Genomic DNA, 26,983 nt, shown 5'->3' with positions numbered 1-26,983 from the left:
TAAAATATTAAAATTGAAAGAACTAGAAAGAGATTGAAAAAGTAATTTTGGAATAATTTTGATTTTAGGATGATATGTCTCTATATGTACAAGTTGGATTAGGTTTGACAACATGTGAATCTGCACAAATATAAACACAATACAAGCCCAACCCCAATAATGATCTAGCAGGTAAACGAAGTATCATAAACAAAACATTACCTGCAAATACTATTTCGACTAGATCATGTTTGACATGTAAATGTTTGAGAAAACAAAAGACGAAGACAAGTTCCAATTATTAGTATCAAACAACGTGTCATAAACTAAAGATTTTGTGAAGTAAATTGTACAAACATAAAATGCCCATTTTGAACCATAACAGATGAATCTGAAAGAATAATAATATAATAAACAGAAAAGGAGAAAAGGACGTTTTCAATTTAACTTGAGTTGTTACATTATCCAGGACAAAACAGAATACATTAAATTTATGCTTTGAGGGGAGGGTTTGGGATTGGGAAAACTATAAGAAATTTATAAGAAAAAAAAAAAGCGTCAGCCTCATCTACAGACTAAATATGTAGAATGTATTGTACCTAACTCTAACTGAGCTTTTCTACTAAGTTGCCCGGGTTAGTAAGTAATAAGATATTTATCGGTCTCTCCCAGACATGTACTTTTTTGTGTTCATAAGGACAAAACAGGCAAAAACTATCCCGTAACCAAAATTGTTAGTAGTTCTTCACCATCAACCTGGCCCTACTATGACATCTCTGGTTACAGGCAAGGCCTTCCCTTCAGCCAAAAACTATGGTCCTTCCCACAAATTGGATATAGCATTCCCCACATCAGAATCAAGAAGATCACAACAATAAACAGCTAGGAAAAGAAAAAAGAAAAAGAAATTTCCATTGAATTTTAAAGAAGAAAAAATATATATTCTCCGAGACAAAATTAGAGAAACCCTGTTGCAGGAGACTAATCCCAAGCACTGCTCACTCCTGGACCTCCATAACCTCCACCACCACCATAACCACCGCCAGCTCCATATCCGCCACCACCACCACCACCACCACTATTACCTCCACCATAGTAATCTTGACCCCTATTGTAAGAACTATCCCTCCTGAAATCACGACCACCAAAGCGACCTCCACCACGGCGATTTCTACCACCACCACCACCGTAAGCCCTTGATGCATAACGAGTAAGCCAATCAGGCACTTCTTGGTTTGCTTCTTGCATCAAATCAGTAAGAGGCCTTGCCAATGATGCATTGTTCTCGTTGAAAAAAGCAGTTGCCAGACCTGATTTGCCAGCTCGGCCTGTTCGCCCTATCCGATGAACATAGTCATCAATGTCGTTAGGAAGATCAAAGTTTATTACATGAGAAACATGAGGAATATCAAGACCACGCGCTGCCACATCTGTTGCCACTAAGATTGGTGTTTTTCCACTCTTAAAAGACTTCAATGCATATTCTCTTTCCTGCATATAAACATGTGATTAAATAAAGTTTTACCTGCCACTTGAGGCTACCTCAAGTAGCCATATAGAGAGTATTGGGGTGTGTGTGCGGGTGGGTCATGGGATCAAATCCCAGCAATGTAACTCAAAAATCTAATTTAGAGACCCTTCTATTAAACATAAAGTTTTACTGTGAAAAATTGCAGTCAACCCCACTATTGCAGAAGTTTGATACATAAAATAATTCATATATACTTTAGGTGGAAGCATCTGTAAGCATTGTGGGTGGAGAGCACATCAAAATGTGTAAGAAACTTAACAAGCATCCTTTTATGTGCAATCTTGTGTAGTGTTAAAAGCATTCACACTAACAACTGCCCACTTTCTAATCAAAACAATGATACTGTTTTCTTTTTTTTTTTTTGGTTCCATCCACTCGTCTTATTCCATTTCATCAAGTTTTTCCAGATCCTCCTTTCATCTGAAACAAGGAAATGTAAGGATCTTTCATGGATCCTTCTAGTTCTGAAAATTGGCTATCTTCAAAATGTGTTTCTTCCATTTCTAAGGGTTTTTTTTTTCCTGCAGCAAGTTAAATACTAAAAACCCCAAGTTCCGACCAAATGATCTCTAGTACAAGTAGCAATTGCCCAAAATCCCATTCTTTCAAAACAAATCAAATCAAATCAATGTTACCAATCCAATTCTTCCCTAAATCTTATTTAAGGTGTTTCAGTAAATGTCCCTGAAAACACCAAATGGCCTACAAAAAACAATCTTAATATTGTCATCTACTACAACCTAACCAATCTCATTGTTGTTTATACTAGCGCCATAAAAGAAAATCATCAACGTTGCTGATCTCACTCACCATAAACTTTTTACATAAGTTAAACAAAATTGAAATTTGATATGTCAGACTGATATTCATCCTCGAGCAAAATTTTAAGTTGGTATTTCACAATAATAATATTCACTATCTCTTTCCTAAATAAGACAGTTGTCAAGTAAAATTAAGAAATTTATACTCTCAGAGCAAACAACTAAAAACTATACTTATCAAGCAATGCACACATGACCACAAACACATCCAAGGAAAACTAGAAAACTGTTTGGTTTTGAGAGGAACAAGTTTAACTAACCTGTTGAGATCTATCCCCATGAATACTTGTAGCAGGAAACCCAGAGCCAGTCAACCAATATTCTAATGCGTCAGCTCCTTTCTTTGTCTCAACAAAAACTAATGTCAACGATTGCTGCATATTCAAGGCACAATTATCAATATAAAAAGCTAATACTTAGCAGCAAAAGAAATTCCAAGCAATGTGCATCTTATGACCTAAACATGTAAACTGTCTGAAATTACCTTGCCATGGGTTCCATTTTCCTTCTGAGCATGGAGAAGGTCCATCAGATGACTTCTCTTGTCAGCTTCTTGAACAAATTCAACTCTTTGTACAATTAAATCAGTACTTGAACCAACTCTTCCGACAGCCAAAAATATATAACCTGAAAGAAAGTCAGATGCCATTCTCTACAAAACAAGCAAAGTAGAAGGATTGTAAAGTTAGATGATTAAAATTGCTCAAGTCAGAAGTACAAATAGTAGTAGTACTATCAATGTGTGTTTGATCAAACCCTCAGTGTGTGAACACCTGTTCAAACATAAAAAGCATACAAGAATGCTAACAGCACATGAAGTACATCATCCAGTCACACAGATGAATTAATAGTACTCAACACCATAAATTTTAATACTAAAACAAAACAAAGACAAACCTGTATGTCTTTAGGAAATGTAGCACTGAATAGCATTGTTTGACGCATGCCAGGTGGAGGCATGTCCATCTGCTCGACAATCTTTCTAATCTGAGGTTCAAAACCCATATCTAGCATCCGATCTGCCTCGTCAAGAGCCAAATATTTGATCATCTGAAGTGACACTCTAGCTCTCTCAAGTAAATCTACCAATCTTCCAGGAGTTGCAACAAGAATATCAACTCCCCTCTCAAGCTCTCGCAACTGGAAAAATAAACAGAATTAACAACAAGAGGTGCATCGCCTGATCAGTCACCCAAATCAAGCTACAGTGAGGTTCCCATATATATAATAAAAAAAATTATAATCAGTGTGAAATTCCAGTTTTATCATAACATAATGGGGAATTTAATTCCATTTTATCAACTCTTGAATCAATAAAATAGTAATGGAAAAAGAAAGCAGTGGTATAAACTCCCTAGTGAAAATAACAGACAATAACAAATTTATCCTATATCCAATCAAAATTAACAGCATCAAAGAAGAATAAAATGAAGTTATCAGAACCTGTTGATTTATTGGTGCTCCTCCATAAGCAACAACCACCCTCACACCAGTTTGATATGAAAACTTTTTAGCTTCATCATGTATCTGCAAGGAAGACAAAACGAAAATAACATATATATTACACACTGAAACAAATACGTCTCTTATCGAAAAATTCTCTAAAAGTACATATTTGGTATCCCACCTGGCTAGATAACTCCCTTGTAGGGGAGAGAATAAGAGCAAGAGGAAAAACAGTACGAGTCCCACGAGGTTTCTGAATATTAGACTCCCGCATAATTCCACTAATGATTGGGAAACAAAATGCAGCAGTCTTTCCAGACCCGGTCTGAGCACACGCCATTAAGTCTCGCCCAGCTAGAGAAATGGGAATTGCATGCCGCTGAACAGGAGTCGGCTTCACATACTTGCACCTCCGGATATTATTATTTAATGCATCCCCCAAATCAATTTCAGCAAAAGTATTCACAGGTGGTGGCACATTAGCCCCACTTGTCTCCACTGGAATATCCTCATAAGCATCAAAGTTGATTCCTGTGTTCTCTTGCTCGGTAAACGAAGGTTCTGCTGCATCATCTTCGGTTCCAAATGGATTTACCTCACGCTCCCTTCCACGGTCCCACCCGGACCCCCCTCTGCCTCTATTGCTGTTCCAGCCACCACCGGAACTATATCCAGGGCGCCCAACATCCTGCCGAGGACCACCATTCCAGCGAGACCCAGTAGATGGTACACCATAGCCAGTGCCGGCTTGTAATGGAGCAGAATTCGAGACAGCAGGTGCATCGGATGAGGCTGGTCTGTTACGAAGATGTGGTGGAACATATGATGATCTTGAAGGACGAGAGGGGGCACTGTTATCAAATGAACCAGCAACTGCACTCTCAGATTGAGAGTTAGCTACAGAATCTGCCCATGAAGTGCTCATCACTGCAAATTCCCCTTCTTCTCCAAAACAATATGCTCGAACAATATCAAAGAAAAATCCTAACGCACTAAACACCCAAAAGCAAATATCGAATCTTCAAACGAAATTTTCCTTGTTCCTATGCTTGATAGCTTCACTCGGTCGAATCCTGATTGAACATTACAAGATTGCAATCAATCAATATAGAAAGCGGGAGAAAAACAGTAAAGCAGAAACAAACTCATAAAATCAAAGATCTTAACACATTACGGCAAAACCTTAATCTTATTCATTCAACTACCAAAACAAAACCATGCACAAAAGTACCACAAATCTTATAACTAAAAAATTCAGAAAAGTAAAAAAAAAAAAATCAAGCACTACAAAAAAACATTAATAAAAAAAATAAAAGTACTCAAAGCCCATAAACTAGAATGGAGATATACATGTATAATCGGCGTTTGGAAGATACGCAATAAAAATGCTTCAAACCCTAGTTCAGAGAAAGATAGAGGCAAAACCTTTGAGAGGGAGAATAAAGGCGAGAAGGTAGAGAAGATAAAAGGAAGATTAAAAAACCTAAAATTCAGGAAAACCCTATCCTTTTTGAGGAAGAAGGAAAAGCTAGATCGGACACGCAGAGTAGAAATCGGTTTGACCTACCACAACTAGATCTTTGTTTTTTCCTTTTCTCTTTCTATTTGAGATTTTTGAAATTTTCTTTCCGAGGTGTTATATACCCAAAACTATATTTTCAGTTACAAATAATAATATATCTTTTCTATTACCTTTTTATATTTTCTCCTTAAACCAAACTAGAGATAGAGAGGATTTGGATACTGCCGTCAATATTTGAAGCCGTGTACTTGTCCGCATGTGATTATTAGGTTACTATGTTTTCCTTTCCTTTAGAGGCTAATATGTGTGTTTGTAATGGGAATCGTAATTGTAATTGTGATGTGAATAGTAATATAATGAAATGAGAATTATAATAGGAGTAGTATTATGATATTTCGTAATCAAATAAATAAGTTATATATTGACAAAAATATTTTTAGTTTTATTATTTTTAATGTTTAATTTTTTTTTAAAAAAAAAGTAATAAAAATGGCAAAAGAGATATTTCTAACAATGTAATCATCACTACATTGGTTTTATGATGTAACTAGGAGACTAAGCCGCGCGAAGCGCGGATTCGGCCCTATTTTTAATATAATTTATAGCAACAGTATAATAAAAAGTATAATGATTATCATAACTAAATTAATTGTTATTATAATTGATGTAGAAAGGATAATTGACACAAATTCTCACAATGAGAAATAAGTTGAAAAAAAAAAGAGTAATTAATTAATCTTTAAAAAGAACACACATATATATACATCCAAAATTGTTATATGGTGTAATAATAATATAATAGTGATATATACACAACTTAAATGATACTATCAATTATTTAAAAAAAAAAATGAGACCATCAATACATGTTACCTAAGGACATGAATTAAATTTGATGTTTAGTATAAAATTATATATATAAATATATATAAATACGAATTATATAATACAATTAACTATTTGATTCAATATGTATAATATTAGTACGTTATTAAATATTAGTTTTTATTTTCTTTAAAGTTTTCAACATTTACAAATAGATAAACAACTAATCTTGAGATGGACCTTTGGTTTTATAATTAGTTTTGAGAATGTTTTATAATTTAATGAATAAAATTATTGTTGAGAATTTTATAAAACACAAACGTTTGTATTCTTAGTATTATATTTATAATTTAATTGGTTGATTGATTATATTAAATTAAAATAATATGAAAAAATAGAAAAAAAACTATAAATTAATTATAAAAAATAGAAAATTAGATATAGTAATTAAAAAAAATAAGATGTTGAGAATGTCACCTCCTTTTTTTATAGCTATATAAATATACTAGTAAAAAGTTACGTGCGAGGCACGTATACTAATTTTATGTTAGGTATTTTTTACTTTATTTAAAAAATATAATTAACAATTAAAGAAAAAATATTATTACTTATTAGGTGAGATTATTATTATGTATATCTAAATAATATAATTTATAATTTTGACAATTAAAAGTAAATACTGGATGTAATATATTATAGTGTTTAAGAAAACTTGATAATTTAAGTGTAATATGTTCTTAAGATAATCCAAAAATAAACTAAAAATTCATGTTCAAATACTAAAGAAAACACAATTTAAATGTGTGTGAAATAAAAAAGAAAATTAAAAATCAATCTCTAAATTATTGACAATTGAAGATAACATCTATTTAAAAGTTGTCGATAAAAAATCTCTTTTTCACAAATTATAATGTGAAATGTTTTAGTTAAAATACTTTATATATATGGAACACTTCTAAATGGGTAATACCCCATAGATGGGAGCTAAAAAAAATTAATAAGGTAATAATCTAATAACCTTTTATGTCAAGTTTCTAATAATTATTTTTTAAAAAAAATATATATTTATTTTTTATAAAATTGGAAATAATAATTATAACCAATATTTTGAAAAAATTATAAATTATTTTTAAAAATTAATTGAAATTACTGCTTTATAATTTTATGAAATTGTGAGTTTATTAATAATTTATTATTGTAAAACTAAGAATCATTTACATGTATATTAATGTATTTTTTTTAATAGGAGAATAAGAGCTTGATTGTGGAATCCAATTGTCTTAATATTATTCATGCTCTTAAAAATAAAACGCTACAATACTTCTTAGTTCTTACTTAGGGTATCATTGTTAGAGAAATATTATTATCATCTAATGATTTTCTTGACAAAACCATGCATCATTCTCCTAAAATAACTAATGAGGTGTTGTTCATTATTTATATTATTAGGATTGGAAGATCATGATAAGCTTGTCTAGGGGTCAAGTATAATTTTTTGTGCTGAAATTCTTGTGGTTGCAATTGCCATTATTCAATAATGTTTATGACACTTTTTTTCTTCGTTCATTTTTTTTTGTTAAAATTTTCTTCATTGGTTTTGTTCTTATAGATTTTGGTAAGCTCAAGTATTTTTTAAAAAATAAAAACAGATAAATGATTGTTAATTATTATGAAATTAAAAATTTTAGCTTTAGAAAAAATCTTATACATTTTATATATATTACAGCTTAAAGCTTAAATTTTTTTTTTTTTTTGTTCTCAGTAATGCAATTTAGAATTCTAATTTGAAGAAATTTTAATAAAAAAATAAATAATATCAGTTCAAATATTAATGGATATATAATCAAAACTTACCTATATTAATTTAGAGAGTCCATGGTTTGATCATATATTTTTTTTTAAAAGAAAAAAGATTAAAAAGACGTAGCTAGCTATAGACAATTTAAAGAAAAAACTATGCCCATTGTCATATTGAACAATTAATTTTTCCATAAATGATAATATATTTGTCCGATTTAATTTAATTATTTGATTTATAGCTCCCAAAAGAATAAATTAATTAAATAAATGATATTAATTTATATCAAGTAATTAATATATTAATTAAGTACGTGAATATTATGTGTGTTTATTAAATATATATAGTCTATTTATGTTATTTTTGCATATATATATATAAAAATTAAATTAGAAACAAATTACAAACCCAAAATCAATTTTTTGTGTGGTTAGTACCTATTGGGCAATATTAATGGCTATATTAATGCCTCGGCACGTACCTTTTTATGATAGAGGGTTGTGACTCTCGAATAATTAGCATCAAATATCAGTTTAAATATTGATGAGATTTGTTTTATTTTTATTTTATTATATATAAATAATATTTTATTATTTTATTAAATATAAATAAAAAGTCACCCATGAATTTCTCATAAACCAAGAAATTCAGTTATATAGGCACACTTTATATAGAATAGATATAAATTATATGATTTAAATTACTAAAAATGAAAAGCCACTCTTAATCTTTTCAAATAAAAAACAAATGACTATAAATATGTAATAATTATTAAGTGGATGATTAATGAAAAACTAATAATCATAATATTATTATCATTATATAATTAATCATCAGTCAATATCAATATATAAAAGAAGGAATAAGAGAGATTATGTGGCAACTTATAGGAGTGTGTTTGTCATATAATTGAGCATATTGCTTATGCATGGAGTAAGGAAAATAATTAGAGCACTCTAATTAAGCTTATAATGAGAGTTGTATTTTTTAGTGAATCACCTCTAATCATGTAAAATACGTGTGAAATAAAAAATAATAAACTAAAATAAACTTATAAATAATAGGATCAATAGAGTTAATAATTAGATATGCATAAAAAAAAAAAAGATAAAGAATAATGATTTGTGTGGTATTTTTACTTATTATGTATACGCAAAGCAAACACATATTAGTGTAATTATTTAATTTAAACTAAATTATATTATTTTAATATGAAAAATATAGGGAACTTCTCTAGTAGAGAAGGAGGATAAGTAGAGAAGGAGGATAACATGAAAAAATATTCAATAAGCCCTATATATTATGTAATTGCAACATCAAAAATTTGTAGAGATCAAATATCCAAAATTAATGAACAAAACTCATCCATTTATACAAAAACATATATAATAATATAAACTCATCTTAATTTCAACTTTACTATTATTATCTTCGTAGCCGCTAGTTCATCTCTCCAATTAGTCAAGAGGGACTCCATGAAAGACATGCTAACTACCAAAAAAAAAAAGAATTCCTATCTCTACAATTTTTTTTTGTGAGAAATTAGCTAGACGGACATATGTATATATAGGTAAAAATTAATATGTATAGGAAGAAGTTAAATAGTTAAAGTAAACTTAAAAGTCTCATATAAATTCTAAATTAAATCTACAACTATATAGGAATACAAATAATATAAATAGAGTATATATATATATATATATATTGGTATGATAAGAATGTGAGTAGTCTTAGATATAGAATGATAATGAAGAGCCTCAAATAATGTTTAATGACATGACTTTTGATTTTTTTTATGATAGTTAAACATAACTAATTAATAGTGATGATAAAAATTAATGAAAATATTAGGTAAATTAGAAAAATAGAGAAAACAAAGAATAGGCAAAAACACTCTTGTTAATTTCATTTTTGGCATATTTAATTGACAAAAATATTTTATTATTCCTTGTATATTTCGGCTGGCATATATTGATATGGTTTCCCTATTTGTGTATATCTAAACTTGGAAGGAAAGTTGACTATCTTTCCTATTTATGGAAATTGAGGTAAATATGGTAAGTTTTGATTACACATTGATTCTTTGCTAACCAGCTGTTATTCTGATCTTGTGTTGAGTTTCCCATTTTCTAAGATCAGGTTTCTTGAAGAGAAAACCGGAGCTAAACTTTCCTTTTCTATAAAAGGAAAGTTGTAGTTACTGCCCACGATTTTGTAGGTACAGAAACGGAAATTCCTGGACTGATTGAAGAATTATTTTAGGGAAGTTTCTAGTGGGTTGAGGTCTTGTTCAGACCAAATGTAAGTTATCTATGAGATGTATATTCATTATAAATACATCATATAGCTGCTAAGTTTTGTATCTCTTTCGTACACTTAGAATTGTATTCATATCTTAAGGAAATAATGTCTTTGTTTTGTAGAGAAGAGTTGTTCTACTCTTACTCTGTTTATTTGTTGTTTGTATTGTCTTGAGTCTGTATTCAAGTCTACAACGAAGAAGAACATCAGTGCACCTTCGGGAGAAGGGTATTTACAAGCTTTCGGGGGAGTGCTTTTGAAGTCTTGCATCGGGAGGATACAAGCACACAACCTTCGGGAGATGGTTGTATAGGCTTTCGGGAGATAGCCTTTAAGCCTTGAATCAGGAGGATTCAAGCACTCTTCAAGGTGATCGAAGGGAGTTTGAGCTCTTGGAGTTTTATCAAGATTCAGTTAGTAGGTGGAATACATCAAGCTTGCGGCATACAATAAGAGGGAGTCTATTTATGCATAAGTCAATTACTTTGTATTTTTGATACCGATCTAATGAATCTTATCTCTGGGCGTGGCCCCGTGGACTAGTAACAATCTGAAAGGATTGTTGAAACCACGTACAAAAATTCTGTGTGTTTTTACTTTTATGCACTGTTTGTTTTTAAGGTTTCTCCGGAGTTACGAGTTGCATTCCGTAACTACGAAAAGCTGTTTTCAGTACCAGTTTTATTATTCCGCATTTAATTAATCATTTAATTAAATAATCAAACTGGGAATATTAAAATACGAAATTTCAATTGGTATCAGAGCAAGTCACTAAATTCTTAGTGAGATCTTGAGGTTATTCCGTTTAACTTGTTTTGTGTGAGATGTCTTTGTTTGCAGAAGGAAGTTCTATCTCTAGACCTCCTCTATTGAATGAGTCGAATTATCCTTATTGGAAGGTCAGGATGAGAGCATTCATCAAATCGCAAGATGAGAAGGCATGGAGAGCTATTCTTACAGGTTGGTCTCAACCTACTGAAAATGATGAAAAAGGTAATACTCAGGTAAAATCTGAACTCAGTTGGACCACTGAAGATGAAAAACTGTCTGGTTATAATAATAAGGCTTTACATGCTATTTTTAATGGTGTTGGTGAAGGCTTTATTAAATTAATCTCATCTTGTGAATCTGCAAAGGAAGCATGGGAAATCCTTCAAATTCAATTTGAAGGTACTGCTGATGTAAAGAGATCACGATTTACCATGCTGCAAACTAGATTTGATGAATTGAGAATGTCAGATACTGAAACTTTAAATGATTTTTATGAAAGATTATCTGATATTTCTAATGAGTTTTTTGCCTTGGGAGAAAAACTAGATGAATCTGTCTTGGTTCGAAAAATTGTTCGAGTTCTTCCTGACAAGTTTGATACAAAATTGCTTGCAATGGAAGAGGCAAAAGATTTTGGCAAAATGAAGGTTGAGGAACTTATGGGATCTTTAAGAACCTTTGAATTGAATCAACAAATCAAGAAAAAGAGTAAGCAAAGTCTCTCGAATGAGAAAAGTAAAGGTATTGCCTTTAATGCTTCTGAAAATATTGTTTCTGATGATGAAAATGACGATGAAATGGTTCTATTGGCAAAAAATTTCCAAAAATTCATGAAATCTGCTAGAAATAAAAAGATCTTTTCAAAGAACCCAAAAGGTAACATTTCTGGTAATATTCCCTCTAAACCTTTTTCATCTAACAATAAAAAAAGGTATTAAATGCAGAGAATGTGAAGGTTTTGGTCACACTCAATCCGAATGTGCTAATACCTTAAAGAAAAATAAAAAGGGATTAAATGTTACTTGGAGTGATGATTCTGAGAGTAGTGAGGATGAAAAAGAAAAGGTTGTCCTAACAAGTGTTTTGTCAAGAAATTTGCAGGAAAAAGGAAAGAGCATTTGCTTGAACAATATCCTGATCAATGACAACAAGGAAGAATCCAGATCCGAATCAGATGAGTCAGAAATTGATGAGGATTCCATGGTTGAATCCTACAAGGTAATGTTTGGTAAGTGGTTGGAAACTTGTGCTGAAAATCGCTCCCTGGTTAAAGATAATAAAATTTTGTGTAACAACATTAATGAGTTGGAAGATAAACTTAAATGTTGTGAATCTGAATTGTCTTTAAAAGAGTCAAAGATTATTTCTTTAACCAAGGAAATTGATAACATTAAAAAGAATGTTAAAATGCTAAATCCAGGTTCCACCATCTTTGAAAAAATTCAAAATCTGGCCAAACCAATCATGTTGGGCTGAGTTATGTTCCAAAACAACCTGTTTCTAATACCACTCTTGTTAAAACTAATAGTTTTGTTTCTGGAAGAACTGTTTCTACCTCGCAGGTTTCTGTCTCTACAAAGAAAGCACTCGTCGTTACGTAAAAGAAGCAGCACGGTAAGTTTGACAATTTCAAAGGGACTGGAAGACGTTTCATTCCTATTTGCCATTTTTGTGGAGTAAAAGGCCACATTCGACCTAAATGCATAACCATGCATAACATGTTTAAATCTAATTACATTGGAAATAAACATGTTTTACAAAAATAAAAATGGGTTGTCAAAAACAAATGCTTGGTAGGTTCTACTTGTTTCAAAACTGTTGCTTCTAACATGTGGTATTTTGATAGTGGTTGTTCTAGACACATGACAGGTGAAAAAGAATTTCTTGTGAACATAAGACCAATGCACTGTGGAGAAGTTACATTTGGTAACGGTCTTACTGGTAAAGTCATAGGAATGGGAACTCTCAAATTCGAAGGGCTTCCTAAACTAAAGAATGTCATGTTGGTTGAAGGACTAAAAGCTAATCTACTTAACATTAGTCAGATTTGTGATCAGGGTTATACTGTGAGCTTTGATAGCAATCATTGCTATGTATATAATATTCTTGATGAAATTGTGTTACAAGGGTTGCGATCTAGTGATAATTGTTATACTCTCACTACGTATGCCACTTGTCATTCTGTCATTGAAAATGTTACTGACCTATGGCATGAAAAACTTGGTCATATCCATTTTAAAAATCTGAAAAAATTGTCTATTTCAGGAATTGTTCGAGGATTACCTAAATTACGTAAAGAGTCATTGGGAAAATGTGGACCATGCCAGTTAGGTAAGCAACTGAAAATTTCTCACAAGAGTGTCCCAGATGTGAATACTTCTAGAGTTCTCGAACTCTTGCACATGGACTTAATGGGTCCAATCCAGGTAGAAAGCTTGAATGGTAAGAGGTATATTTTTGTTTGTGTTGATGATTTTTCTCGATTTTCATGGGTGGATTTTTTGAGAGAAAAATCTGATACTTTTGAAGCTTTCCAATCTTTGTGTTTGAAATTACGAGTTGAAAAAGATTGTAACATTGGCAAAATTGTTAGGATTAGGAGTGATCATGGTAAGGAATTTGAAAATACCATATATGATGAATTCTGTAAAGCTAACGGTATTTCTCATGAATTTTCTGTTCCTAAAACTCCTCAACAAAATGGAGTGGTTGAAAGAAAGAATCGTACTCTAACAGAAATGGCTAGAGTAATGTTGAATAGCAAGAAGCTCACAAAGCGTCTTTGGGCCGAAGCCATTAACAATGCTTGCTATACCATCAACAGAGTATTCTTACGTCCAGACACTCACAAAACACCATATGAAATCTGGAAAGGTAAGAAACCAAATGTAAGTCACTTTCATGTGTTCGGATGTGTGTGTTATATTTTACGAGATCGTGATTACATTGGTAATTTTGATTCTAAAAGTGATGAAGGTGCTTTCTTAGGATATTCCACAAATAGTAGGGCATATCGTGTGTATAACATGAGAACCCAAACTGTTATGGAATCTGCTAATGTTGTTGTTGATGATCTAAAAGATTTTTTTGAGTTTTCCACAGAAGAACAGATTGAAGATTTGCTTGAAAAGCCTGCTGTTGAGGAAAAGGAACCTAACGAAGCTTCAGAAGCAGTCGTTGAGGCTACTGTGCAGGAATCTGTTGCTACAGAAAAACCAACAACAAAAGAATCTGAGTATCCTTTAAATTCAATCACTGATCCAATACAGAGGGAACCATCCTCCAGGGTTAAAAAGAATCATCCTTCAGATCTCATCCTTGGAAAATTGGATGAGAGCATGGTTACAAGAAGAAAATATGCCAATATAATTCAATTTTTATGTTTTATTTCTTCTTTAGAACCTAAATCTGTAAAAGAAGCACTAATGGATGAAGATTGGTTTTTAGCTATGCAGGATGAGCTTCATCAGTTTGTTCGAAACAAAGTCTGGAAAATGATTCCAAGACCACCGTTTGTGAACATCATTGGAACCAAGTGGATCTTCAAAAATAAGAGTGATGAGTTTGGCACTATCATTCGAAACAAAGCAAGGTTGGTTGCCCAAGGATACACTCAAGTTGAGGGTGTTGATTTTGATGAAACATTTGCTCCAGTAGCTAGACTGGAATCGATCAGGTTACTTCTTTCCATAGCTTGCATTCTTGGTATTAAATTGTATCAAATGGATGTCAAATCCGCTTTTTTGAATGGGCTATTAAAAGAAGAGGTGTATGTGGAACAACCTAAAGGGTTTGAGGATTCTCATTTTCCTGATCATGTTTATAAGTTAGACAAGGCATTGTATGGTCTAAAACAAGCACCACGTGCTTGGTATGAGCGTCTAACTGAATTCTTGCTTTCTCATGATTACAAGAGAGGAAATGTTGATAAAACACTTTTCATCAAAAACATTAATTCTGATGTGATTGTTGCTCAAATATATGTTGATGATATTGTGTTTGGCTCTACCTCTAACTCTGAAGTGCAGATTTTTGTTTCCCAAATGCAAAAGGAGTTCGAAATGAGTATGGTAGGTGAACTCACTTATTTTCTCGGTCTTCAAGTGAAGCAATCAGATGAGGGAACTTTTGTCACTCAAAGCAAGTATGCAAAGAATTTGGTGAAAAAGTTTGGTCTTGAGAAAGCCAAACATACCAACACTCCCATGAGCACAACTTTGAAATTAAGTAAAGATGAACAAGGAGTAAAGGTAGATCAAACTTTGTATCGAAGTATGATAGGTAGTTTGCTTTATCTTACTGCTAGTCGTCCTGACATTTGTTATAGTGTTGGTGTTTGTGCACGATATCAGGAAAATCCCATGGAATCCCATCTTTCTGCTGTGAAAAGAATCATTCGCTATGTAAATAGCACTATTGATTTTGGGATTTGGTTTTCAAAAGACACTAATTCTAACCTTGTTTGCTTTAGTGATGCTGATTGGGTGTAATGCGTATGATAGAAAAAGTACTAGTGGTGGATGTTTCTATCTTGGAAACAATCTGGTTTCATGGCATAGCAAGAAGCAAAACTCAATCTCTCTGTCCACAGCGGAGGCTGAGTACATTGCGGCGGGTAGTTGTTGTACCCAATTGTTATGGATGAAACAAATGATGGCTGATTATGGGTTTGACTTGAAAACTTTAACCATCTTTTGTGATAACACTAGTGCTATAAACATTTCTAAGAATCCTGTTCAACACTCTCGCACAAAGCACATAGACATTCGTCATCACTTTATTAGAGAGCTTGTGGAAAATAAAATTCTTGTCTTAGAATATGTTGAAACTAGCAAACAAATTGCAGATATTTTTACTAAAGCTCTTGACTCGATCCGATTTATTTCTCTAAGGAAATCCTTAGGGGTTTGTACTGTTTAATGCTTTTATTTTTTCATAATCCTTGATATTTGAGTTGTCTTAGAGTTCATAATGTCTTGTCTTTGTCCTAGAAGAAAATTTCAACCTTATAAGAATTTCAGTCATTATTTTATTGCTAATGTTGTAATATTATGATGTCATACAGGTTTGTCAGGAAAATTGTTCACTCCTCACAGGAATATTCAGGTTCATCAAACAGTGTTATGTAAGCTACCATTTTCGAATAATGTTGTTAAAAAATTGTGTGTTCAAGCTCCATTGGATGAATAGAGCTACCTATCTCAATGTGTGAAAGCCATCTCTGAGTAAGTTGGAACTATGTAATTAGGAGTTATGTAGAAGATACACTACCATTGAAAAGGGCTACCATTGAGGCAGTGTGACAGCGTCTCCTATGGGTACAATTTATCAGAAAAAGTCTTTTTGACAAATTGGGCAATGTTCCCTGCTTACACTTTCACACACTAATGCTTGACACAGTTTGTGGTAAAAATTGTTTCTTCTCGAAAATGGGTTATAAAGCTGTTACATACTGTTTGATGTGCTTCAATATTCTTGGTGACTGAGTCAATTTTTCCTGTGAACCGGTATGACCTCATTCAATTACTTCATTAGCTTGATAAAATAAATTCTGATTATTCTTATGAGTTTGAATTTTTCATCAGGGACAAAGACAAATGGACATTGTGAATTCTAGTTGCAACAATATCAAGGTTATTTTATTTTTCTGTCTTTTAATCAAAAAAAAAAAAAACAAAAAACAAAAAAAAAAAAGAGAAATGAGTGATCGAGTTTGTCAATTGAGCTTTCTTAAAAATTCTTGTTATTTTTCTTGTTATGTTTCATTATGTACTTAGACACAATTTTTTGCTCTTAAGTGGTGATTAGTGCTTTTTGTGTCTTTGTGTGTTCTCTTGTTCATTATTTGCAATTTTTCTTTGGGGGCATTTTTTGAAAAAATAAAAGAAAAATGGGGGCATATTTTTTTTCGAATCCTTGTAAATTTATTTTCTTTTATTTTTTTCATTTTATGGAAACATGTTTTAATTGTATTTATTTATTTAGAATGTTTCCTTTATTTGTGGAGATTTGGTCTTTTTGGTGTGTATAGGAAACTTGTACTTAAATAATTAATTATTTTTTGTTTTCTTTTTGGTGGCAATTTTGGTTTTGGTAAGGGTTTTTAAATTCTTAGATTTTGTGGGGATTTTTAGTTTCCTTTTTCCATTTAAGGAAACATTGACCAAATATTGAAAATCCTTTTTTGGTTTCCTTTTTCCTCTCCCCACGTGGTGATTAAGGTAAGTAAGTTACTTTCCTTTTTCCATTTTCTTTCTTCTTGGGTAATTAAAATTGAAATGTTATATATGTTCAACCACCCATTCACCCACGATCACCACTCTCTTCTGTTTTCATTTTTTTTTTCTCAAAGGTCTAACTTTTTCAAAGTGTAAGAGTGCTTGTGTTCTAGGATTTTCAAAGGAAAATGGCCAAAACTAAGAATGCCTAACCGTCCAAAAAGCCCTCTCGTGGCTCTGCTTCTGCTTCTCCGGTCACCCCGCCTGCGCCGCCTGCATCAGCAACCGGAGCTTCTGGTTCGTCTTCTGCTCCGACGAAGTCTGCCAAGAAATTGAAGACCCAAGCTCGAAAATCAGTGGCAAATTTCTCCTCTCCACTTGTTGGTGCCTCTCCTATTGCTTCTTCAACACCTGGGTTGGGTGATCATGATGAATCCCATTCATTCGATCACACATTGTCGAAATCCTCTTCTTCGAATGGTGTTCCTAATGTCGACCAAGCTTTGGTGACCTTGCCCACGGTGAGTTCTCGAACAAGGTCCAAGGTTTCCACTCCTAAAAAGCCTGAAGTGGTTAAACCTAAAATTGCATCCAAAGGGAAAAAGGTGATTTCTTCATCTTCCAAGGGCAAAAATCTCAAGGAGAATCCCCCTTCGATCTCTTCCTCAGATTCTGAACCAGAAGAAAGTGAGGAGGATCATGATTCAGAGGGCTTGTCCGATTCAAGTGAAGAATTTGTGCCCAAAGATCTTCCTGCTGTTGATGATTCTGGATCCGAGAGTGAAGAACCAGAATCTGAGCCTGTCACTACAGAACCTGTTCCAGTCCCTCCTGCTGTACCAAAGAAGGACAAAGGAAAAAGGCCCATTGTCTCTCCAAATCCTGTTCTTCCACAGAAAAGAAAGAGGCCCTCTGGTATTTCTCTTGATAACTTCAAGCCCCACTCTCATTATTTTTGTTATAATGATCATGCTAGAGATATGAAATTCTATGAGAATAGGAATTTTACTGTGGAGAAAAATTTTAATGTTATTGCTCATAAGCCTTTTGGAGTGTATAACATGTTGAAAGAAAGACAATGGGTAGATACCTTGATCGGTTTTGATGGGTATGTGGATAGAATTGTGAAGGAATTTTATGCTAACATCACTGATGAGTTTCTCGATGAGAACTCTTTCATGTTTGGCAAAGTTTTTGTCAGAGGACACTGGTATTCCTTTACTGTGAAGGATGTTGCTGAGGCTCTCAATTTGCCTATGGGAATTGAGCCAACTGATGTGGAGTTTGATCGTCAAAAGGTGTTCGGTTATCTCTCTGGTGATAATGAAATTGAACTCTCCGACACCATGCTTATGTCTCAACTCACCTATCAATATGCTGCTCGCATGAGGTTTGCCCTATCCAATTGGTTTCCTTGCTCCAATCCGGTAAATGTTTCAAATGGACTTGCTTTCTTTTTGTATAAAGTTTCAATTGGTGCTAAAATTGATTTGGCTGACATGATTTGGGAGCAAATTGTTTCTCTTCGAAAGGATAAGAAACCTAGGCTCAATCTCATTTTTCCTCACTTAATCTATAAAATTTTATCTGATCAAGAGGAATTGATTCTTGAGAATGAATCAATTGAGATGCCTGTTGTTGGACCCACTTTCAAAATTCCTGAGAAGCCTCCTCAAGGAAAAGCTGCTCAAAGAAAGGCTCGGTCTGCTTCCCCTGGTCTTACAAATGATCCTACTGCTGCATCTGCTTCAACTTCTGCTCCTACAGAAATGGCAGAATTCAATTTGCATTTGGGAAGAATGGAGACTAGTCAGGCCCTGCTTCTTAGGAAGATGGACAACATCATGAAATACTTCCGACCCAATGATGATGAATAAGTGGTTCAATCTTTTATCTTTTGCTTTTTATTAATGTTTATTTGAATTTATGACTTTGTCCATGTTTGTTTTTGTTATCTTTGGCTCCTTGATAGACAAAAAGGGGGAGTAGTATTATTTTTTGGATTCATTGAACTCTTTGTTACAACTCTGGACCCTTGGTTTTAGGGGGAGTTGCTTGTTTGTGGTTTAACACTTTTCCGTTTAAAAAGTTGTTTGTGGTTTAACACTTTTCCATTGAAAAAGTTGTGTTCTTCGGTTTGCAAGCTTTTCCGTCCAAAAAAAAAGTTATTTGTTTTATGTGTTAGAGAGCTTTCATGCAGGGGGAGTATTTTCTATACTCTTGTATCTTTAAAAAGCTATTTGCTTTGGTTTCTAACACTTGATGCAGGTTTTCTCATAATAAAATGTTTTGTCAATCAAAGTGCCAAAGGGGGAGATTGTTAATTCCATTTTTGGCATATTTAATTGACAAAAATATTTTATTATTCCTTGTATATTTCGGCTGGCATATATTGATATGGTTTCCCTATTTGTGTATATCTAAACTTGGAAGGAAAGTTGACTATGGAAATTGAGGTAAATATGGTAAGTTTTGATTGCACATTAATTCTTTGCTAACCAGCTGTTATTCTGATCTTGTGTTGAGTTTCCTATTTTCTAAGATCAGGTTTCTTGAAGAGAAAACCGAAGCTAAACTTTCCTTTTCTATAAAAGGAAAGTTGTAGTTGCTGCCCACGATTCTGTAGGTACAGAAACGAAAATTCCTGGACTGATTGAAGAATTATTTTAGGGAAGTTTCTAGTAGGTTGAGGTCTTGTTCAGACCGAATGTAAGCTGTCTATGAGATGTATATTCATTATAAATACATCCTATAGCTGCTAAGTTTTGTATCTCTTTCATACACTTAGAATTGTATTCATATCTTAAGGAAAGAGTGTCTTTGTTTTGTAGAGAAGAGTTGTTCTACTCTTACTCTGTTTATTTGTTGTTTGTATTGTCTTGAGTCTGTATTCAAGTCTACAACGAAGAAGAACATCAGTGCACCTTCGGGAGAAGGGTATTTACAAGCTTTCGGGAGATTGCTTTTGAAGTCTTGCATCGGAAGGATACAAGCACACAACCTTCGGGAGATGGTTGTATAGGCTTTCGGGAGATAGCCTTTAAGCCTTGAATCGGGAGGATTCAAGCACTCTTCAAGGTGATCGAAGGGAGTTCGAGCTCTTGGAGTTTTATCAAGATTCGGTTAGCAGGTGGAATACATCAAGCTTGCGGCATATAATAAGAGGTAGTCTAGTTATGCATAAGTCAATTACTTTGTATTTTTGATACCGATCTAATGAATCTTATCTCTGGGCGTGGCCCCGTGGACTAGTAACAATCTGAAAGGATTGTTGAAACCACGTACAAAAATTCTGTGTATTTTTACTTTTATGCACTGTTTGTTTTTCTGGGTTTCTCTGGAGTTACAGAGTTGCATTCTGTAACTACAGAAAACTGTTTTCAGTACCAGTTTTATTATTCCGCATTTAATTAATCATTTAATTAAATAATCAAACTGGAAATATTAAAATACGGAATTTCAACTCTTATAAGTTGCCACATAATCTCTCTTATTCTTTCCTTTATATTGATATATTGATGGGGATTACAATACATAATGTAATGACCATTACAATATAAAGTCATTACAAAGATTTAAGATTGAAAACAAACAATGTAATGATAATAATGATTGCATTATAATTCCCATTACACTAAACTAAACATGTCATTTAAAATTTTAATGATAATTATAATAATATTATAATTTGATTATTATAAACACAAATATATTAAGTTATACAAAGTTTTCTTTTTTTATATCTTTATTTATTTTGTTTTATTTTTCAAAATAAAAATTTATATAGATTTTTTGAATAAATTATACAATTTAATAATAATCAAGTAAAATAATATGTAATTTAATCGAGACATCTCTCTATTAAAAACATGATCAGAATTAGAATTAGAATAACGAATCAAATAATCAGTCGCTTAATTCTCAGATTGTTTGACAAAAAAATTAAAAATAAAATAATATCAAAAAGATTGCAGCATCATAGATAATCTTAAGAACACGTATATTAAGTTTCATCTACCACTCAGAATATACAACAACACTGTTATGCAAGGTAAGTAGTTGCACTACTAACAACCCCTTCAGACATAGAGAACTTGTTATTTCCAACCAATAACAACGATTTGATGGCGAGTTGTCGAATAACAAAGAAGAGCCAACAATGAAACGAAACAAAACAAAACAAAAACATGTCACACAAACAAGACTAAAACACTTAAAATTATGTCACATAGATAAGACTAAAACACTGAAAATCATGTCACAAAGACCAGACTAATCGCAATAGAAAAAATGGAATCGCAACAGCAAAACACAACCCCGACCAAGCCGCACCTATGCCCAGGGAGGGCTGGCGGGCCTGGCTGGAGAAAAAAAATAACCTCCTATAGCTATAAATTTAGGAATGAGAAACCCTAATTTTATTTTTTGATGCTCATGGTAACTCTTAAATTAGTATTTGAATTTTTTTTTAATTGGATCCTGTAAGAATTTACATACATTTATTATTTTTAAAATACTTTTGTTGACGCTAAAAAATGGTCAACTTCATATCGTCTGATAAGCAATAAAGGCAAAAAAAAAAAAATAATAATAACTAAAGAAAGAACACTATAATTTTTAGTATTTCACTCACTATATCGCGATGGTAATGGAGCTACATCTACTCAAAGCTTTTATTATCACAAAAATCTAATTGTCTTACAAGGGAACTCAAAAAAAAAAATAACTAAGTCTAGTTTTACTTCACAATTTCTTGAGAGAGAATGTGTGAAGAGAGAGAATAATAGAAAGTGTAAATAATGAACTAAGGGAGCTCACCTTTTATAGGGAAGGAAGTCCAATTAAATTACAATAAAATAATAGAAAATTCCCACAAAATTCGTTGAGAAATCTTACAATAATTTGCGAGCTAATTTTGAAGCTCGAAACTTCAAAATTGCGGTAGGGGCATGAGACATACTTATATCTGCCTTGAAAATAGCTTAAATTTTTCACTTGAATCGTGTCATTTGGATCAAAATGAGAGAGTTATGGCCATTTTACTAAGCAGTGTGCACTGTTGAAAAAGTGACTAGGAGGTTAGGCTGACTTTTGAGCACCAAGATTGACATAAACGTCAACTTGGGCGCCAAAACTTGGTGTCTTGGGCTTTAGGCATATTTTGAGATGCTTAAATGATGTGATAACTATCCTTAGTTCATTCTTTGATCTTAGGAAAATTCTCTTGGCAATTTTACTTGATATGCACGGGTGATGCTAGGTGAATCACTAATGATGACTAGGTGATACCCATATGATCACTAGTGCACATAGGTGTCGATGGACTTACGCGTGACACATATGCATGAGATATTGACTTGCAGAAGCATTAAAATCTTATTTTGGGGGGCAAAATAAGACTAATACTTAGAGCAAAACTATTGCTTGAAGGACAGAACATTGAGCCCCATGCCAATGTCAACCTAAGCGCCCAGTGTGCTTGCACATTGGCGCTTGGTGATGCATGGGGGCTAACTCACTACTCTAAAGATATTTTCTCTTGATTCTAAGTCTCATGTATTATTTTTAAGCAAAATAAAAAGAATGTCTGAGACGGAATCCCAATCAAATCGGCAGAACCACTAGAAGCGAGGCTACATCAACTTGGGTGCCTAGTGACTGGAGTGTTGTCACCGTGGGCCCCCAACTTTTCATCTGGGGACAAAAATAAGGGAAATTCCCGTAAAACTTCTCTAGAAAGAGGTCTTGGAGTGCCCTAGGTTGAGATACATTAACTTAGGTGCCCATAGTGGCCTCGAGGCATGCATTGGGCGCTCAGGTGGGGACGACATCTTCAAAATTGGTTTTATTGATGCTCGACCTTCTTTTTGGTGAAAAATGCTCCACACATTTTAGTTTCATCAAATTTCACAGGCGTTGCTTGGTGAAATGAAATCGGTGCGCAAGTTGGAATGTCAACATGGGGGTCCATAGCTGTGAATGGGCTCTTCGGGATGAAGTTGATGAAATATCAAGTCTTGACATTGTTCCTTGATGGATATGAGGAGCCGAGGTCCAAGTATGTCCCCAGAAACCTATAACATCCCCGCTTCAAGCCTCCATTAGGTCCTTACACCCACAAAATGAATGACTCTTATACACGAGTACGTCACTCTAGCTGCTTCATGGAATGACGACTGACCCTACAGACCAACACGAGTGTTTCCAGCATGCTTTGTCCTCACTCGTACACTTCCTGGGAAAACTTCCTAGGAGGTCACCCATCCTAAAATTGCCCCAGGTCAATCACGCTTAACTGTGGAGTTCTTTCGTGATGGGCTACTAGAAAATAAGATGCACCTTGTTAATATAGGTAGTACCAATCAATCCATTTAAGCCCTCTTAAACTGTGTAGTCCCATACCTACACAATCTTAAAATCATCCCACTTGACCTTCCCCAAGCGATGTGGGATTGTACAGCTTACCCGGTATTTCCCCTTACAGATCACGGGACTACTGACTGTCACAATCACCCCCCCTTACGGGGTTCGACGTCCTCATCGACCACACTTCCGGCTGGGTCAAGGCTCTGATACCATTTGTAACGTCCCCGCTTCAAGCCTCTATTGGGCCCTTACACCCACGAAATAATGGCTCTTATTATGGGCTACCGAAAAACAAGATGCACCTTGTTGATATAGGTAGTACCAATCAATCCATTTAAGCCCTCTTCAACTGTGTAGTCCTATACCTACACAGTCTCAGAATCATCCAACTTGACCTTCCCCAGGCGATGTGGGATTGTACAGCTTACCCGGTATTTCCCTTTACGGATCACGGGACTACTGACTGTCACAAAACCTAAACCCAAGGCATGGTGCACCCAGATCGACTAGAGGTCAACCAGGGCACCCATTAGGGCTTCATGGTGGCCGGGTGCCATTTCTCATAGACTTATCTCCAAAGTCTAAAACTTAGTTGGGGCATGTCTGTTAGGTTATATTTAGCCTATGTTTCGAGTTTGAAAAGTAAGCATTTTCTCGTCTATTGGTGTCTTTTGGAGCAGTTTTACGCTTGATTTTCATTGTTTCAGGTTCCCGGGGTGTCAAAGTTCAAATTCAGTCAATTGGTGAAAAGACGAGACAAACTGGCAAAAAATTAGAAAAATCTGCTCAAGAGGCGTCAGTAGTCGCGACCACCATTGAGCCAGGTCGCGACCCTTTTCTGTGGTCGCGACTTCGAGGATTTGGCAGAAACTCGGTTTTTCGAGTTTCGCCTATAGTCGCGACCAGCTTATAGGCTAGTCGCAACTAGGTACGAAAAACGCAGTTTTGACCTAATTCTGATTTTTCTCTCAATTGGAGGCACACATTTCATCCCTATATAAGAAATACGACTCAGAAGGTCAAATTAAGCAGAAATAGACCTGAATAGTGGATGAAAGTGGAGAGGAAGCTATCTTGAAGACCCGGAGCGATATCACCTTCTAGTTTCTTTCTTTTACCCTTTGTTCTTTCTTTTATGTCTATTGTAGTTTCAGATTTAATCATGGATGTTTTTATTGTTTTTATGAGCTAAATTTCCCATTAAGGGAGGATGATGAATGTTGTTTAAGTTTATGCCTAGTTAATAAATAATTGCCATTCCTCCATCTTGATTGTGAATACTATCTATATTTGTGTTTAATTCCATGTGCAAGATTGATCACCTTTTACATGTTTAATGATCTCAATTCAAAATCTGAAAAGTGAGAATTGAGAATGCTAAAATTGGACAGTCTAGGTTTTGATGTGAAACAAAAGTATTTACATAGCCTTAGTGATAAAAAGATTATTGCTTAATGCTGATTTCATGTTGGTTTAATTAAGAAGTTAATTAGAGAACATGAGATTTAGAACCTAAAAGATCCGATAAGAGTTAGGTTAAATCATAATCTGTCATTCACATTGAGAAAAAGGATAGCAATTAGGTATTAACATTGGTAACTTAACAACAGGATTCACCTCCCTAATCTCTCATCTTGATTAATCTTCATTTATTCTTTTGATTTTCTGAATTGTTTTATTTAATTCACAAAAAGTATTGTTTTACCAGATAGAATCATAAGTATAATTTAGTAGTAATTAGTCCAATTCCCTGTGGTTCGACCTCACTTGCGTGAGCTACTACTTGACTGCGTATACTTGCGCAGTGATCATAATTTTCGAAACAAGTTTTTGGCGCCGTTGCCGGGGAATAGTTTAAAGATTAATATTACACAAAATTATACTAACTTCTACTTTGGTATATTTTCTCTTGCTGAATTTCTAACCTTTCTCTTGCAAAACTGTTCTTATCTATTTCAGGTATTTTGAGTGCATGCGCCGCCAAGGGCAAGAAGTTGTATTACCCGTTGACCCTGAAATCGAGAAAACTTGTAGGAGAAACCGAAGGAACAAGAGGCAAGAAAGAGTTTTAGCAACTGCTGAAACATCAGAAATCATGGCTGCTAATGTGAATGCTAATGCTGCAAATAACAGTAATAATGGTGGTGCAGTTGAAGATCAAGCTAATGGCCGTAGCTTGAGAGATTACATTCTCCCTACTCTTACGGGAGTGCAGTCATGTATCAGGCCACCGGCAGTGGATGCTAATAACTTTGAGATCAAGCCTGCCATACTTCAAATGGTGTAGTCCTCAGTTCAGTTTGGTGGCCTCCCTTCTGAAGATCCTAATCTGCATCTCTTGAACTTCATGGAACTTTGTGAGACTTTTAAAGTCAATGGAGTTAGTGATGATGCCATTCGTCTGAGGTTGTTTCCATTCTCGCTCAGAGAGTGAGCCAAGAGCTGGTTGAATTCCCTGCCACCCAACTCTATAGCCACCTGGAATGATTTGGCAACGAAATTTTTGTCAAAGTTCTTTCCTCCAACAAAGTCTGCCAAGCTGCGAGGAGAAATCAACAACTTCTGTCAACAAGATAATGAATCTCTCCATGAGTCTTGGGAGAGGTTTAAGGATCTGATCAGAAAGTGCCCTCATCATGGTATAGAGAAGTGGATGCTAGTTCACAACTTTTACAACGGGTTGGTTGGTAACACTAGAACTCTTATAGATGCAGCAGCTGGTGGAGCATTTATGAGAAAGAGTGCAAATGAGGCTTATGATCTGTTGGAGGAGATGGCTCTAAACAATCAGCAGTGGCCAACTGAAAGGATTCAAACTAAGAAGGTAGCTGGTGTGCTAGAGGTTGATGCCATTACAAAGCTGACAGCTCAGGTTGAGGCCCTAACAAAGTTGATCGCAGGGCAAGCCAAACAAGCTGAAGTGGTTTGTGAGATATATGGAGGTCCCCATCACTTTTCTGAGTGTCAAGCAGATGTGGATGATTTTCCAATGGATGAAGCAAAAGCCATTGGAAATTATTCTCAGAACAACAACAACAACTATGGGTTCAACCAAGGAGGTAACCGAAGAAACAGTGGGTTCTATCAGCAACGAAATCAGAACCAGACACAGAACCAACAGTATACTTAGCAACAAGCCTCTGGTGGAAATTCTAGTTTGCAAACAGATCTATTGCTACAATTCATGACTGAAACTAGATCTTCCATTAAAGATTTGCAGACTCAAATGGGCCAATTAGCAACTAAGGTAGCAACCCGTCCTCAAGGAAATTTGCCTAGTACAACTGAAGTTAATCCTAAGGAAAACTACAAGGCAATTACCCTGAGGAGCGGTAAGAAATATGATGGGCCTAAAATGATACAACCAATGGATGCAGAGATTAAAGATCAACCAGTGCCAATCCC

General features: G+C 34.2%; 1 protein-coding gene and 1 non-coding gene across 5 annotated transcripts; both read right to left on the bottom strand.

Moving 5' to 3' along the window:
• Nucleotides 1–390: 390 nt before the first annotated feature.
• Nucleotides 391–5,499, bottom strand: LOC115699208 (DEAD-box ATP-dependent RNA helicase 37). 4 transcript variants are annotated; one of them, XM_030626498.2, is made up of 7 exons: nt 5,128–5,499; nt 3,959–4,850; nt 3,775–3,858; nt 3,229–3,471; nt 2,816–2,983; nt 2,592–2,705; nt 391–1,470 (listed from the first exon to the last, which is right to left on the bottom strand). In XM_030626498.2, exons 2-7 carry the CDS (start codon nt 4,700–4,702, stop codon nt 961–963), a joined length of 1,863 nt encoding a protein of 620 aa, XP_030482358.2. In that variant the 5' UTR covers nt 4,703–4,850; nt 5,128–5,499; the 3' UTR covers nt 391–960. The 4 variants fall into 4 exon arrangements, with proteins under 4 accessions (XP_030482358.2, XP_030482356.2, XP_030482357.2 ...); XM_030626496.2 differs by having other exon boundaries at nt 5,203–5,499; XM_030626497.2 differs by having other exon boundaries at nt 5,345–5,491.
• A 20,615-nt stretch (nt 5,500–26,114) lies between these two features.
• LOC115701624 (small nucleolar RNA R71) lies at nt 26,115–26,221 on the bottom strand. The gene has a single exon (XR_004008617.1). It is a non-coding gene; the product is annotated as a small nucleolar RNA R71 (small nucleolar RNA).
• Between the last annotated feature and the right edge of the window lie 762 nt (nt 26,222–26,983).

Source organism: Cannabis sativa, chromosome 8 (assembly GCF_029168945.1).
Source record: "Cannabis sativa cultivar Pink pepper isolate KNU-18-1 chromosome 8, ASM2916894v1, whole genome shotgun sequence".
Classification (NCBI taxonomy): Eukaryota; Viridiplantae; Streptophyta; class Magnoliopsida; order Rosales; family Cannabaceae; genus Cannabis; species Cannabis sativa.
This window is presented reverse-complemented; position numbering and strand designations above follow the sequence as displayed.

Bases quoted from the DNA above. Each gene is read 5' to 3' on its own strand.
- LOC115699208 (XM_030626498.2), bottom strand. From the start codon at position 4,702: ATGAGCACTTCATGGGCAGATTCTGTAGCTAACTCTCAATCTGAGAGT. The intron at 3,859-3,958 runs GTGGGATACCAA...TCTTCCTTGCAG, and splicing joins CAAGGGAGTTATCTAGCCAG to ATACATGATGAAGCTAAAAA. The intron at 2,984-3,228 runs GTTTGTCTTTGT...CTTGTTTTGTAG, and splicing joins CATTTCCTAAAGACATACAG to AGAATGGCATCTGACTTTCT.